The 15,459-nt window shown below is 33.5% G+C and overlaps 4 protein-coding genes across 9 annotated transcripts in view; 2 read left to right on the forward strand and 2 right to left on the reverse strand.

Moving 5' to 3' along the window:
- LOC116350758 (cytochrome P450 4d1-like) overlaps positions 1-679 on the forward strand; it is a 3,269-nt gene extending 2,590 nt beyond the window's left edge. The window contains exons 7-8 of the mRNA XM_031782677.1: positions 1-157; positions 230-679. The exon at positions 1-157 is cut by the window's left edge and continues 39 nt beyond it. Of these exons, the coding sequence (XP_031638537.1) occupies positions 1-157; positions 230-582 (510 nt within the window). The 3' untranslated portion in view covers positions 583-679. The remainder of the gene's footprint in view (positions 158-229) is intronic.
- On the reverse strand, positions 664-4,988 carry LOC116350755. Its single transcript, XM_031782668.1, has 9 exons — positions 4,886-4,988; positions 4,411-4,821; positions 3,537-4,305; positions 3,386-3,457; positions 2,901-3,317; positions 2,574-2,810; positions 2,371-2,496; positions 1,643-2,305; positions 664-1,362 (listed from the first exon to the last, which is right to left on the reverse strand). The coding sequence occupies exons 2-9, from the start codon at positions 4,810-4,812 to the stop codon at positions 905-907; spliced, it is 3,144 nt and encodes a 1,047-aa protein (XP_031638528.1). The 5' UTR covers positions 4,813-4,821; positions 4,886-4,988; the 3' UTR covers positions 664-904.
- An 850-nt stretch (positions 4,989-5,838) lies between these two features.
- On the forward strand, positions 5,839-13,685 carry LOC116350757 (sex-lethal homolog). Of its 6 annotated transcripts, XM_031782670.1 has the most exons (9): positions 5,839-6,129; positions 7,025-7,952; positions 8,044-8,119; positions 9,058-9,103; positions 9,464-9,784; positions 10,036-10,143; positions 10,237-10,418; positions 10,498-10,712; positions 12,087-13,685. In XM_031782670.1, exons 3-9 carry the CDS (start codon positions 8,079-8,081, stop codon positions 12,134-12,136), a joined length of 963 nt encoding a protein of 320 aa, XP_031638530.1. In that variant the 5' UTR covers positions 5,839-6,129; positions 7,025-7,952; positions 8,044-8,078; the 3' UTR covers positions 12,137-13,685. The 6 variants fall into 6 exon arrangements, with proteins under 6 accessions (XP_031638530.1, XP_031638532.1, XP_031638533.1 ...); XM_031782673.1 differs by having other exon boundaries at positions 5,840-6,129; positions 7,025-8,119; positions 9,533-9,784; XM_031782672.1 differs by lacking the exons at positions 7,025-7,952; positions 8,044-8,119.
- Positions 13,686-14,547: 862 nt separating this feature from the next.
- Positions 14,548-15,402, reverse strand: LOC116350820 (NADH dehydrogenase [ubiquinone] 1 alpha subcomplex subunit 7-like). Its single transcript, XM_031782786.1, has 4 exons — positions 15,245-15,402; positions 14,977-15,065; positions 14,793-14,882; positions 14,548-14,712 (listed from the first exon to the last, which is right to left on the reverse strand). Exons 1-4 carry the CDS (start codon positions 15,308-15,310, stop codon positions 14,634-14,636), a joined length of 324 nt encoding a protein of 107 aa, XP_031638646.1. The 5' UTR covers positions 15,311-15,402; the 3' UTR covers positions 14,548-14,633.
- Between the last annotated feature and the right edge of the window lie 57 nt (positions 15,403-15,459).

Consider the following 15,459-nt stretch of genomic DNA (forward strand, 5'->3'; position numbering starts at 1 on the left):
GAAATTGTTGACGTATTTGGAACGAACACCAAAGAACCCACAACACTCTCAAAATTAAATCAATTGTCCTATTTGGAACTCACAGTGAAGGAATCATTACGTTTATTCCCATCCGTTCCGTTCATCGGTCGACTATCTTTGGAAGACATTGAATTGAGTACGTTGCTATTTTACAATACTTATTACAAAATTTGTGTAAATCATTGTTCATTTTTTTATTGTATTTCAGGTGAGAATCGAGTAATTCCAGCCGGTTCAAACATAATAGTTCCGATTTATTCCATGGGTCACAATGAAAAATACTTTGAAGATCCAGAAACATTCAAACCCGAAAGATTTTTGGGTGAACGATCGATGGAGAAACAAAATGCATTCACTTACATCCCATTTTCAGCCGGACCGCGCAATTGTATTGGCCAAAAGTTTGCTTTCTATGAAATCAAGAGCATTGTGTCAAAAATTCTACGTAATTTTGAAGTTGTGCTTACCAATGAATGTGAAACATACCCGATTTTGAGTGCAGAGCTTGTGCTACGGCCGGAAAGTCGAATAAGTTTCTATTTTAAGCCAAGGATTTATTAAAAAGATTTTCTGTATATGCAACAATCGTATATAAAGTGTATTTATTGGTTTGGTGTCATTGTGTAAAATTAAAAGAGAGAATTTGTTGTACAAATGATGTTTTATTCAGTTTTATTCAATTTTATGGGGTCAGTTTTGATTCATGTTGTATGTTCGATGTATCTTCAATTCATCGAAAATTATGTCAAGATTTATAGGTTATTTTTTTTTGTTTTTAGAAAATAATGGAACAGTATATAGGATTTGTTGATTATGATGAAGTTCAACGAAATCCTTCTGATTTAATAACAATAGTAGAATGATTTATACAAAAATGCAGTGGCTAAATTTCGTCATCAGTAAGTGTCAAATCGATTGTATTGTCATGCTCTGACTCTGGCTCTGGCTCACAATCACTCTCCGAAATAACGACCGGTGAACAGTTTTGAAATCGATTCGGCTGATGAATTGCAGAAATTCGTTCCTTTGCCGCCATCAGTTCTTTGTCATTCTTGTCGTCGACCAATAATTCAACAAATGCTTGTGATGTTTTGAGCAAAATAATTTCGATGACATTTTGATCGCCGGTAGTGAGTTGGTGGTGTTCATTTTCCAGATGTAAAATTATGTGTTTTTTTGTTAGCTGTATGTAGTTGCACAACGTACAAACATAACCATATAAAGTATTGTCCACGAAATCGAATGGGCCATTGATGCGATGATTTCCCTTTGAGTTACACGGTTTGTGCAAATCTTGGGTGATTTTCTTGGCACAAGAATTGCACTGGAATTCAAATTCGCCTGTAATCAAAAATTACATTTTAAAATCGATGGTTTTCTTGAAATTGCATCGTTTCGCCAAAGAATTGATTTCTCTTTTTCAAAGTTCGAAGTTCGGTTTATGTAATTATACAAAATATTGTGAAATCCATAACAAATACAATGGCCGTAGCGTGTAGTGCACGCCGAGTACAGTGTTGTAACGCTGGCTCAAGAGTACATCTCCATAAATGCCAAAATAACCTTTGACTTGCCTTTGAAAAACCGGAATCACTTAAATTTCGAAAGTATCAATACTCACCAGTGTGGGAAATGAAATGTAAAATCCACTTTGAGCTGGACATGTTGTAGCCTTCGTTGCAAATATAGCACAATGATCGGATAATTGTTTCAGAAGCAGTTTTTGTGATCAGCGGTGTGAATTTTGTTTCTTGTAATTCTTGCGGGTTGAATATGTTTGCCAATCGTGAGATCGAAATTTCTTTGTCAGAATGTGTTCGTACATAGTGTTTGGTGAGCTGCTTGAATCCTTTTGGTGCCTGATATGGACACAAATCACAAATTGTTAGCACATTATCGACGGTGTTGCGATGTGTATTTGAATTTGGAAGTGTTAATTCGTCAATTCCACATGGAGAATCATCTTCATAATCATCGTCAGATATGTCAACATCGTCCGTTGCCAATGATGTTTGTTGTTCTTCCAACAATGTTTCACGTTTCAACGATGCCGGAATATTTTCATCATCAAAAAAGTCATTGATGATAACTTTGGGTCGTTTGTGTGAATTGTCTGTTGACTGATCACAGACAACGGTTGAATTTGGATCGAACAGATTGTTTGCTATTTCCTCCAGGTCAACATTCATGCTAATGTCATGTAATTCGAAACTCTCGAAACCACTGACCAACGAAATATTCGCGTCGGTCAAATGTTCACCAGGCGCCGGCTCAACAGCAGTTCCTATCAAATAAAAATTGTTTTGAATTCAATTCGAAATAGAATTTGATTGCTAAAAATGAATCTACCTTCTTCTTGTTCACAATTTGGTCTTGTTGGAATATTGGCAGTTTCAACTGTACTCTTCTCTTCAACGGTATTTGTTGTTTCCGAGATCAAAACACTTTCGCATATATCCGGAATGGTTGAAATAACTGAAAAAATCGTAAAAGACAATTTTTTTTCTATCGAGCCTGATCCATCGAATTGAATACAAAAGATTTGTTTTTACCATTTTTATCGATTTTGTTATCATCCGTTTCATTTGCGTTTATTGAATTGGAGTCAATCTCGGATTGAGGAGATTGTGTAGCGGTTTGAATACCACTATCGACGTCCAATATTTGTGCAGCCAAAGTGGACGTGTCTGCTTTTTCTTCAGCCGGAAGCCCGTTGCTTTCGATCAGCGGATTTTCTTTTGTATTTTCAACAGCACACCGTTCGTCGGACAATATATCAGTTAGAGATTCTGCGATATTCGAAAAAATATATTTGCATTATAATCATTATCCGGAAAATAATCTGTGTCTTATGGAGTAAACGTCAGTTTTATATTTACCTCTCTCATGTACATAGACCTCGGATGCCTTTCGGACTGGCGAAGTCATTGCAGCAAGTTTTCGTTCGATTGAACCATTAGAAGTTGAACTCTTGTCCGATTCATTCAGATCCATGGGCTCTCCTGTTTCAACGTTGTCCAATGCTTTAATCGTTTCATTTTGTTTTGAAATTGAATCAATTGCCGGTTCTTGATTCAAACTGATCGTATTATTGGTAATTTTTATGACAGTTCCTAGTCGCTTAGAATGAACAACGCCGATTGACGGAGCATGAACAGCATCCGCATCGCTGCTACTGGATTTTTTGGAATTATGACTCGGCAGTTTAAATATTGGTCTCAATTTTGTCCTTCTTTTCTTTGGCGATTTTTTGTTGTTTCCACTCTGTGTCTTAACAATGGGAATGTTCTCTTGATCTGTGAATAACAATGAAAACCGATTGATGGAAAAAAATATAAACAAATGAAAAAGTGCTCAATCCTACCAGTGTCCTCTGTCAATGCAGACAAAATGACCTCCTTATCAACAGTTGGTGGCTTACCAAACAATGGACTTTCTAGAATAGAATTCATTTCGATATTGTTATTTTTTCGGTTTTCATTCTTCAATACTCCAATTCCGAATCGTGTACTTACTTTTCTTTTTTTTATCGATGGTCGGTGTTACTTGTTTATTTTTTAAATCAATTCTGATCGGTGGCACTTTTTCATCATCATTTGAAGTAGATTCAGTATATTTTTTACGCTTTGGTACCAATCGTACCGGTCGTTCCGGTCGTTTGTTCTCTGTGTCCAGTTTTCTTTTAGAAAATGCCATAAACGAATTGTCATCCGAGTCAATATCAGACTCGCTTAACGGACTGTAATCATTGATTTTGGTGGAATTATGTCCACTGAATAGGTCGTCGCTCGCATTTGGTGTTGAAAATGAAGACGAAAATGAGCTAGACGAAATGTCATCGGTTCCTTCATTGGAATCAAAAATCGATTTGGATTTGATGTTCGGCTGTGAAGTATTTTGTTGTTTCTTGGGTGGGGAGATAACTTTCCGAGGTGGAGCGGAAAATAAAGTTCTATCAATCCTGGGATCGGTTCGTGGAGCGGCCAAATGCTGTCGCTGTGCCTTTTGAATGGCTTTTTGTCGAACATGTGACAAACTTCGTTTAAACGAGCCATTCAAGTGTGGGCTTCTTCCTTGATTTTTGGCTATTTCCGATTTAATCACCATTTCGCCATAGAATTTGGGCAAAGCTAAACCATCGTTATCGTCATCATCAAAAGCATCATATTGTGATTCCGGTTTTCGTTTACGTGGATCCTTTGGCGGATCGATAAAGTCAATCTTTTCAAGTGGAATTTCGCTTGGCACATGAGGCACCTCTTCTTGTTTTGTTTCGACTTTTACCTAAATACAAAACATTAAATTTATTGAAAAAACTAGTTTTGGTCATTTGAAAATACAAATTATCAATTTTAATAACTCAAAAAGAAATAAAAAAAAATATCTTACCTTTGATTTTACTTCTGGCGACTTTCGTACTGGTAAAATTTCTCTTTGTGAAATAACGCGAATTGGTCGATATTTTCCCCCTTCGTTTATCAAAACTATGTCTTCGACAGTATTTGTCAATAATGAGCTGGGTGACAAGACGCGATGCGAATCATCTAGTCCAATCCGACTGATGTTTGCAAACGACGTGCTTTGTTGATCATTATTGTCTATTAATACCGAACTGTTTGCTTGCACATTTTGTGTGTGGTTTTCAACATGATGCAGGTGGTCTGGCCAGTCGTCACCATATTCACCTCGGTAATACTGTTTATAGAACAGTGTTTCGGTTCGAAATTTGGACACCGGTCGATCATCGTCACTATCACTGCTACTTGAGGATAATCCCCAATTTGAACTCATTTTGTCGCGCTTAAAATAATAGAAATAAAGGTCACTTTGTGTTTTAAAAATTCTCAATACTAAAATAGCGTACACGTTTATTTTTAACTAACTAACTAACGTTGTCTCTGCTTTGAGAATGACGACGCGAATGTGTTTGTCGCCACAAGCGTCAGTCACTATGACCGGCTAAGGAGAATTGATACTTAAATGTATTGGTTTATATTTCGTAAGAATTGTTCTGAAACGATAACAGCTTCAAGTCATAATTGTCGCATAAAATCGGAAAGAGTGAGAGAACATTCCAATGTGTTCACCATAAACGGTATTTTATTACATAGCATATTTGTTTGTGTAGAGTGTATATTGCTATTGTTTACAGTAAATCGTATTGCGCGCTAGACTTATTCGTATGCGGCAAAATACAAAGTCAGCGAAAAGGAAAATGCAAAAAAGCAATAAAATTATCAAACGAATGGTCCCGTGTCATAAATTATATATTTCATGCCTTAATTTCTCATTTTTGGGTTTTGCACATATTTTTATAACTCTGGTTTTTTTTTATGCTCTCCCATTTTTACCTAGATTGTACAAAATATATTGATCTTTTTCCATTCGGTTCGCACACCATAGTCGACATATTCAAATTTAAATCGTATAAGAATCGTTTATTTTATGCGGTGCAGCATCGCAGTTGGCAGTACTGTGAGTTCGGTTGAAATACACAAGAGAATTGAACGAAGTGAGCGAATGTGCGAGCGAGCGAGAGATAGGTGCATTGTGTAAAAAAGAGAAGTAACCCAGGTCAGAAAATATATTGCGACGAATACACGGTCGTAGCGCAACTCAATGTAAACTCTCTTGTACAACGAGTGACGTGCACGCATACCATCACATTTCCAATGAATACAGCTGAGCAACTTGCTTGAAACTCTCGCTTTCTCACATACACACACACAGCGAATAAAACGAAAATCCGTAGCAAAGAGAATGACACAATCAAGAGCGAACCTACGTTCGTCTCTTTCTTTCAGCGTTTATCCTCTTCGTCACTCTCTTCACGGCTTTGAAATTTTATTAAAAAAAAGTTCGACAGTCAATTTTTGCGTGCTTCCATTATCGATGTAAAGCATTTGTAAGTGCAAAAAAGTAAAATTAGTGCATATATCGAATCGCTCGAAGTGTAAATCCATCGAAATACAGCGGAAAAAAATCACGTCTAAAGTGACCATCGTATGGTTTACGCGCATTTTGTCGTGCATCGCATACGAGAAACACACAAACGAAACAAATATTAAATAAAAACGAAAATCCATGAGCACAATTGACGCGTCCAGTGTAAGTGTTTGCGATACATTAAACTCTGTTCTTCTTTTTTTTTCGTAATCAACAAAAAAAGAGTTCAACATTTTCGATATATAACACAACAGAATATTTTGCCGAATTCCATTTACGACCTTTACTATTTGTAATATTTCGTCCAAATCTATACCAAACACACATACACACAGTCCATATAGACGAGTAACGAAAAAAAGAAATGTAAATCACACAGCAAAAGTACGTTGAAAACAAACGTCTCATTATACAATAACCAAACAATAAAAAAAAGATGACTGATGTGAATGTTCTGACGCACTGATTTCAATATAGAAAATGGCAAAGAATGCATCAATGCTATTGGTAAAGTTCTAAAAATAGCACAAATAAATAACATGAAAATAAAAGAGTCCGATGCATAAAAAACAACAGATTTTTTGTTTCTCGTTCGGTGTATTGTGTTATTGTTTGGTGTTTGTCATCGAAGCGCATATAGTACGTTCGTTTGTTCGTATTAGGTTCTGCATTCGATGTATAAGACCTTCTACGTAATTTTACTAGTTTGATTAAGTGATGAAGCACGCAATGCGGTAAAAGTTGAATATTTTCTGATTGTCACAGCTGCTGCTTCTTTTCCATCGAATATTTCAGTTAGTGATTTTTGTCCGATATATCGAAATCAAATAATTTACTCCTTTCTTTTTCTTTCATTTTCTCTCTCTCTCTCTTTCTCTCTTTTTCTCTGTGTCCTTATCTTTCCAGACACTGGGGTCTGCCATTTGTAACCATATTTTTCACATGTTATATTTAATATCATTATATGAGTGTCGACGACTGTAAATTTAATAATCGCGATATGATTTTGCTGCGTTTTCTTTTCCTTGTCTGAATAAATATATATATGCATTTACAGGCTACTTCATATAATTGTTATTGCACGAAAGAAAGAAAACATTTTTGTTGTTGTTATGATCTGTTGACTGCGCTTTATCTTCCATTTGGCGAATGAGACATAAAAATCAATCGATTATGCCAAAAAAAATATGCCTTAAATAAATCGACTGTAAAATGAATGTAACTGTAAACAAAGCAATGAATGCGAGGCGGTTAAAAGTTTTGGTGATACAAATTAAAATTGCTGTGTAATCGATAACAAAATCAATCGATATTTGGCAACGAAAAGGAAGGACAGAAACATAAAAAAATAATAATATAGAATAACAGGCATCGAGAGTGATTTGGAACGGATCCATTGGGAAAGACTGACACACATATATGTACATAACATCTCACAAATACATAGTGTCTATAGATATCCTTCAGGCGCCTTCATGTTGTTGTTGCTCTTGAATTCATGGTTACGCGCGTGTGATGGAGCAAAACGAATGACAAATAACAACGAATTACATGGCTTATGTATTTTGGCTGCCTTGTTAACAGTACTGTGTCAGTGTCGATAGTTCAAATTATTTTCGTTCACTTTTGTGTGTTCGTCAACTGGTTTTTTTTTCCTTCTTGTTCACCGTGTTAACATATATGAATGAATTTGCGTGGGCCATACACAAATTCTATAATTCATCCACAGAGTTGGAAAAATCTCGTTGTTAAGTATTAGTGAAAAGAACGGTGTTTATTATTGAGAATAATGGATATGAATGGTTCGCACGGAGCAAAATATATTTCAGTGACGATAACACGCAATCTAATTTACATACATCAAACGGGCAATTGATCTTATTGGGCCCAAACACAAATTTATGTGTGAAATTCGTTTCTTTTTTGATACGAATAAATTAACCCAAGCTGCACGAATTAAGGAAGCGCTACCCCATAAAAGAAACGTAACACTTTTTTTTGCGCATGAAATACACACTCTTCCTGTCGTTATATACATTTAAAATAAACTAACATTTCTTTCACGTATCGATTCAGTTTTGAGAAGTAACCAAAAACTACACACAAAAAAAATGTATAATAAGTTAAATGGCTACACTCCATTTAGGTCGAGGTAAATTAAATAACATATCAAATGATCCACATTTTAGTCAAAGTATTTTTAAAATCATTGTTCATGCAAACAAAAATCAATAGGTCATGCATATTTCTTTCTGTTCCGCCATCAATCATCTCCATCGCTTTTTCCATCTTGAGATTTATTTTTATTGGTTTAAGCATGTGGTTTTCCATTCATCTTGAACAGAAACACTTGAAATCGGTCATTAAATAATGGTTTCAATGCGCTAGAATTCTAGTTTTATATTTTTCGTTTGAATTTTAACATTCGTTCTTTATTGTAATAAAAACAAAACCGAAATCTCATTCATTCAATTGCTTGCTTACCATCAGTTCTTTGTTATTTCATGCTCATTTCTGTCATTCATTCTGCTTTGTCAAGTATAATTCATCCAACGTTAAGTACCGATGTTTATGGTTGGAAGACGCATAAATAATGCTGAGACAAATAATACCATGTGTTGAAAATCGGATTTATGTGAGCGTATAAAATTCTCGGTGTTCTTCAAGCGATTACACATACTACAGTCTTCGACCACATCGTATACGCTCATGTTTACGAATTTTTGTAGCATTTATGCGTGTATCACACAAACCACATTTATTTTGCTTTTCATTTCGTTTTCATTTTGCTTTGATTATTCTGAAGTGATTGTCGTAGTATGCTTGCACATTTCATTACTTGAATCTCACTTGAATACATCCCATTTTAATATTTTCCTTTTCTTCTTTCTATGTTTTCTCTATTTTTAATGCGTATTAAATTTCAATTCTTTAAAAATTTAATTTTTGATCGAACAATTAAAATGCACACACACAAATTACACATAAACACACATATATGCATAAACACGAAATGCCAAATTCGTGTCCATAAATCAAACAAACAAACAAAAAAATCTTCTCTTTTCAAAATTATTGATAACATTATAGTAGCGGCCGAATGTGGGGAATGTCACATTCGATGCCAACGGGAATGGTAAGTGATTGATTTGCCTTTAATTCGAAACATAAACTATGATTCGTTATGCAAAACCGTGGGTTTTTGGTGTTGATTCAAATAGTAAAGTTCGTAAATAAAACAAAAAAAAAATCAAATCGAAAAATAGAAACAAAAAGTTCGTCGAATTTTCTGTTGTTGTTAATGTTAATGTCTCTGGATGTTTACGTTGTAAGAATTCATTTCAATCGACCATTTTGCAATTTTTTTTCCTAATGAATTTTTTTTTATTGTACTTTTTTTTTAGTCGAAACGAACATTTGATTCAACACCCAGAGCCTAAGCGTTTGCGTGAACAAATTTTCGTTTTCCAAGTTCAAATTCGTTGCAATTTTTCAGTCACTTTACGCTGACCATTTTACACCATCGCATACATCGTTTACATCACAATCACTGTGCGATTACCAGGATACCGATTTTTCATCACAGTATTTGTCGCGGCATCGATTTGATTATCCATCGAGTAGTAGTTCCTTTGGCGCCGGCGCATACATGTCTACATCAAGCTCACATTCATTAGGTATCGGTGGTAATGCCGATACAGCCGGAACAAATTTGATTGTTAACTATTTACCGCAAGATATGACGGATCGAGAGTTATACTCATTATTTCGTCATAGTGGACCCATTGAATCGTGTCGTGTGATGAGAGATTTTAAGGTGAGCGGAAAATATGACGACAAAAATAGCAAAGATTCGACTTTTTACATTGAGATAAATATGCCACTGATTTATTAGCGCAATCTCTTTAGATTTTACATGCATTTCTTATAATTGGCACATTTGTTGACAATTGCTACCGCTGCATATGCAAATGCTAGCAATTTTCAAAGGAATTGATTTGTTTATTCAATTAGAGTGTCATGTGAGATAAATTATACTCATATACTTTGTTTCTTTTTTTTTTGCAGACTAATTATAGTTTTGGCTATGGTTTTGTGAATTTCGTCAGCGAAAAAGGCGCAAGGCAAGCAATCAAGACACTCAACGGCATCACGTTACGAAACAAACGTCTTAAGGTAAGATTTTTTGTCATTTTTGTGGCATTCAATTCATTTAAATTATAAATGAAATAATTTACGAATTTCATTGAATTATTCTCAAATTGCCAGGTTTCATTCGCTCGGCCTTCGGGTGAAGATATTAAAGATACAAATCTTTATGTGACAAATCTTCCGCGAACTGTAAATGAGGATCTAATCGAGACAATTTTCGGCAAATATGGTAACATCGTGCAGAAAAACATTTTGAAGGATAAAATTAGTGGTAAACCACGAGGAGTTGCTTTTGTCAGGTATGTGTATTGTATTGTTGGCGCCAAAATGCATCAAACATTCTCTAATCGGATACAATGTCTGTTTTTAATTATCTAGATTTAATAAGCGAGAAGAGGCACAAGAAGCAATTTCTGCATTGAACAATGTGATACCGGAAGGTAGCAGCCAGCCATTAACCGTGCGCATTGCTGAAGAGCATGGCAAACAAAAGGCGAACCTATTCTATGGGGGACAATCGATGTCACCGATGAACATGATGAATAACTACATGAATTTTAATCAAGTGCCGTCGTCCAATGTGATGCGTGGAGGTAGAGCACGTTACCGTTTTCAAAACATGTGCCCATATTAGATTTGATCATATTTGCCGGTTATTATTTATAGCGCTGATATAAATGTCAAGATAACTAAATTGAGAAAAAAGCACCCAGCTGAATGAAATGTCAAATAATTTATAAATGATATGATGTGATTAGAAATCAGCTAAAAATTCACAAAACCATAATTAAAACATCAACAACAACCACAAAAAAAATCTCAGAAAAACTGAAGCAAACACAAAGTTTCAAAGGAAATAGCGTAGGAAAAGCGCTCCTCTTGATATTTATTCCGAGAATTTTTCTCGAAATTCATTTGACACATTTAGTTTATAACAATGACCTTTCTTATCATCTTTCTTTTTTTTACAATTTAAAGTTTTTCCTTCTATTCAAGGAAAACATTGCAAGACTAAGTTGAATATGTCTGTTTCAATCTATGAAAGTGAATTCATACAGGAAGACGGTCGGAATAATTGAATCTATTCGTAGCGAACATTTAAATTCACAATTAAATTGATGTTATTATTATTTTTTCGTCATTGCTTTTTTCCCTTTTAATTGATGCCGCCGTCAAAATAACAAAAACAAGAAAATGAGTGGTGAATGATTAGTGATTTATTCTCGTGTAGGTTTTAAGATGCTTTTTATGGATCTTTATCGTTTCGACTATTATTTTGATGTAATTCCCATATAAACATTTTTGATCGCGATTATATAAACGGAAGAAGATAAAGGGGTATGAATTTTAAGCGGTTGGCTGATCAAACAAACCTAAAAAAGAATAAAGATAATAAATAAGATGAATTTCACACTTTGTGGAAACAGTAGTTGGCTTCAATTTTGTTTTAATTTTTTTTGTTTTTTTTTTTTATTTTTTTTTAAATCATTTTTTTCATCATTATTATTTCCGTAAAATAAGATTTTTTTTATTTACAGCCGCTTAGCGCTCGCATTTTTAAAATGCATAAAAAGTTCTCATATGCATTGAAAAGTGCTTTAAGTAATTAATTTTTAGTTATCATCAGCAGCAGTCTAGTCAGTAAATGCTTGAATTTTATTTTCCGACATTTTTTTTTTTGAATGCCACAGACGTTATGTCTATCTATGACAGCAACAATTTTTTTATCAAAAAAAACCTCCCGTGTTAAGGTCAAAAAGAACAGTGAATATCCTTGAACAGATGGAAATCATACTTTAATATTTGTGAAGCGAATGATTACATTCGAGACAATTAATTGCTCTTTATTTCTTGTTCTCTCTTCTCTATTTCATGCTAACAAAAACCTCAAACTAAAACACAAACAAAAAAAATCTATTCGCATAATAAATGTCGCCCTTTATCGCATGAATTGTTGAAAATCAAAGCTGGATCGGATTTATACAGCAGGAGAAAAAATTATCACTATCTGTACTAACCAAAAATAAAAAACAATAACAAAATCGTTACGATTTGGACAAAATACAATACCGTCATCAGCAATCACCAGAGATAAATCCAATACCCTATCGGATGTCTTTCAATAAAAACCGTTTAAAATACACACAATGAAAATAACAATCAATGCAATTACATAACGATATAAAAATTTATAACAAAATAAAAATGAAAAGAAGATACAAAAAAATGAACAAATGCTAACGAATACAATAAAGCGTACAATTGTAATAAATAAGCCCAAGGATAATATCCCGCTAGCAAAAAAAAACAAACCAAAAACAAATTCAAACCAAAAAAATATGTGTAAATACACAAAAAAATTGTTAAACACTAAATTTCACTTGTAAATCGATCGAAACAAAATATAATTGCTCCTCTTCGATTTGATAATAAGTTTGTTATACGATGATGCATACAAAGAAAAATGAAATCCAAAAATATTTGAAAAAAAAAGTAAAAATAACTATTAATACTATATTGTTGAATTCAGTTAAAAAATTGTGACCAGGAAAGGTATATCAAATACTCGCGACAACCAATGAAATTCCTTCCAAATGCATTTAATTCAAAGATTTAAAAAAAACCAAACGATCTTATGCTAAAACTACGTACTATTCGACATATGTTTTTTCTTTCATTAAATCCGCTATTTTGATTATTTTCTGTCATACTGTTCGAATATTATTGAGGGAAAAAACAGAAGCCAGTACACGTGTTATTCATTGTCCCTTTCCAAAGAAATAAATAATAATTTAGTAAATAGGAATAGCCTCAAACCATTTTGTGTTGGTTTTAAAACGAAATTAAAAAAAAAAATGTATCATATGTCGATAATTTTCCAATATTTCGAATTCCAAATTGACACCGTTAGCACCGTTAGCCTTTAGCAGAGTAGAGTAGAAATAAAACGCATATGTTATAAATAGCTAAACCGGACACATTTATCCAATAATTTATAACAACTGAGAAAAAAATAGTATTCTTCTGTTTAGATTGGATGCGATTCAATCGATGTGAGACATAAAATCGAATTTTCAGCCAATTCGGATTTCTTTTTTATTTACCAAAATTAAAATTGTTGATAAATGACGCCAATATATATATTTGAAAATTGGCCCCGATGAAATCGGAATGAATTACAATTTTTATCCGCTTTTTAAATGATGATGTTTAAAGATAAGGCTCGATCTGGGACTGTAACCGGCACGAATCAATGTCATTTTACTACCATACAACGAAGTAGCAAAAGTAATTCAATTGAACGCATTGTTTCAAATTCGTGTAGTCACAATTATTATTGTAAACAGAAATGAACGGGAATTGGTTATTCCATAGGCTTTTTTATCGATCATTATTTTTCTGCATTCAATGTTAAGTAATTTTTTCAGCATTTTCAACTCAAACAAACGCTTAGATTTTGACTATTGTATTTAAACAAAAAAAAGGCAAACATTCACATACACACATACACTGTTAGTTTGACCTATTGTATTATGTAAAAAAAACAACAACCAAAATTGTTCTTATTATTTATGGAATCCAACAAACAAAAACTATATTATATCAAATAAAAAAAAAGTATTTAACTGAACCGAAAAGGTAACTCTTTTGCATTTTCTTTGCACGCAACAGAACAATTGAAGCAATATGACAAAAAGAATGAAAAAAAATCTATACTTTTAGTATTTCTACTAGAAATTTCGCAAGCAATGAGTTCCAAGTGTCGATTAAGGTTGATGCTTCATTGGAACGTCCATGTTTCGAAGGTTTTGAAAGGTTCATACGGGTGCTTCAAGACCAGTTATCGAGAAAAGTTAAAAAAAATGCTCCAGTGATAAGGATGTTTTAACAGCAAGTTTTTAAATCGAACAGAATATTTGTCGGTATCGGTTGGTGTTTAAAATTTGAAATCTGTTCCAAAGATATTGCATCGACAAATTAATAATAGAACGAAACTATAAAGAAGTTCCAATGGAAAATGATATCGCGATTGTAAAATTGAAAAGAAAAATTGATTTCATTAATCCCAAAAAATGTGAATAAAATTGAGTTTTCAGATGAACATATCCTGTTTCCAAACACGTCTCGTCTAAGGGTAGCAGGGTGAGTTTCCTTAAAAGTTTTAAATAAATATTTTTGTAACATGTATTAGGTGGGGTGAGATGTATGGTATCATTACTGATAGTAGTACTCGAAAAGAACGTTATTGAATCCAATCGGTTTTGTTAAATAAAAAATGCAAAAAAAAAACTTATAGCAAATCCAAAATCAAAGCTGAAAAAGTGGATCAATCGATCAAAGTAATTAGAACCTTTCTGAAACCAAGTTGAAAGCACAATATTTCTCTGCTTCTCTTCTTATTTTCTCTTGAGAAGAAAACAGTTCAACTAAAATTCATTTAAATAATTTTATTTTCACAATTTTTTCATCATCATTACTAATATGTATCAAGAATTAACACAATTGAATACAATTTAATCCCATTGATATGGCTTTCCCGGCGTTGGAAGTCCTTGCATTCTTGTACCTTTTACTTCAGCTACTTCAGATTCACTGAAATATATGCAAAAATTATATCGGTTAAAATGACACTCTCATTAACACTTCGATAGTAACAATAATATCAGGCATACCCAGAACCGAGAAGAAGATTTTTCGTTAGATCAATTGGTGGGGTAACTTCTCGGCGAGGATCGCGATTCACATAGTAATTTGCAGACAATCTGAAAACAAAACCAATCAATTCAATAAATGCATTTTATTAAAAGTAAGTAAATTCAAAAGTAATTAAGCGGAATTAAAAGTAAGTAAATTTACTTGTGAGCTGGCCCATGTGGAATATTTGGTGGTGGTTGGTCTCTTGCTGAGCATTCTACATCGAATCTCAAAGATGAAGTGTTATGGCGCTGTTTGAAAAGAGAAACAAACACATATGAAAAGCTTTGATGAATGTTTGCATGTCTATTTACAAAGCAAAAGCAATAGTACGGTATCAATGTTGTCACTTTCGTAAATTACATAACTCAAAACAGATAAATTCAATGCTCAAATTTTTCACATTAATTTAATGATTGATTTTACTTACACCCAACAATACATTCCTCAATATTCTCAAATAAAATCCAAGATCACGTTTTGCCACTTGTGCCATTATTAAGCCAATTTTATTTTATAGAAAAACAAAATCCGATACGGAGATCTCTATGACTTCTGTGTAGAACGATGTCAAATTGACAGTGACAGCTATACTTGTGAATAATATTCACTGAATATTGTGTATTTTAGCGCCACCAAACAACA

Source organism: Contarinia nasturtii, unplaced genomic scaffold (genome assembly GCF_009176525.2).
Source record: "Contarinia nasturtii isolate CC-2019 unplaced genomic scaffold, AAFC_CNas_1.1 Cnas_scaffold_4311, whole genome shotgun sequence".
Lineage (NCBI taxonomy): Eukaryota > Metazoa > Arthropoda > Insecta > Diptera > Cecidomyiidae > Contarinia > Contarinia nasturtii.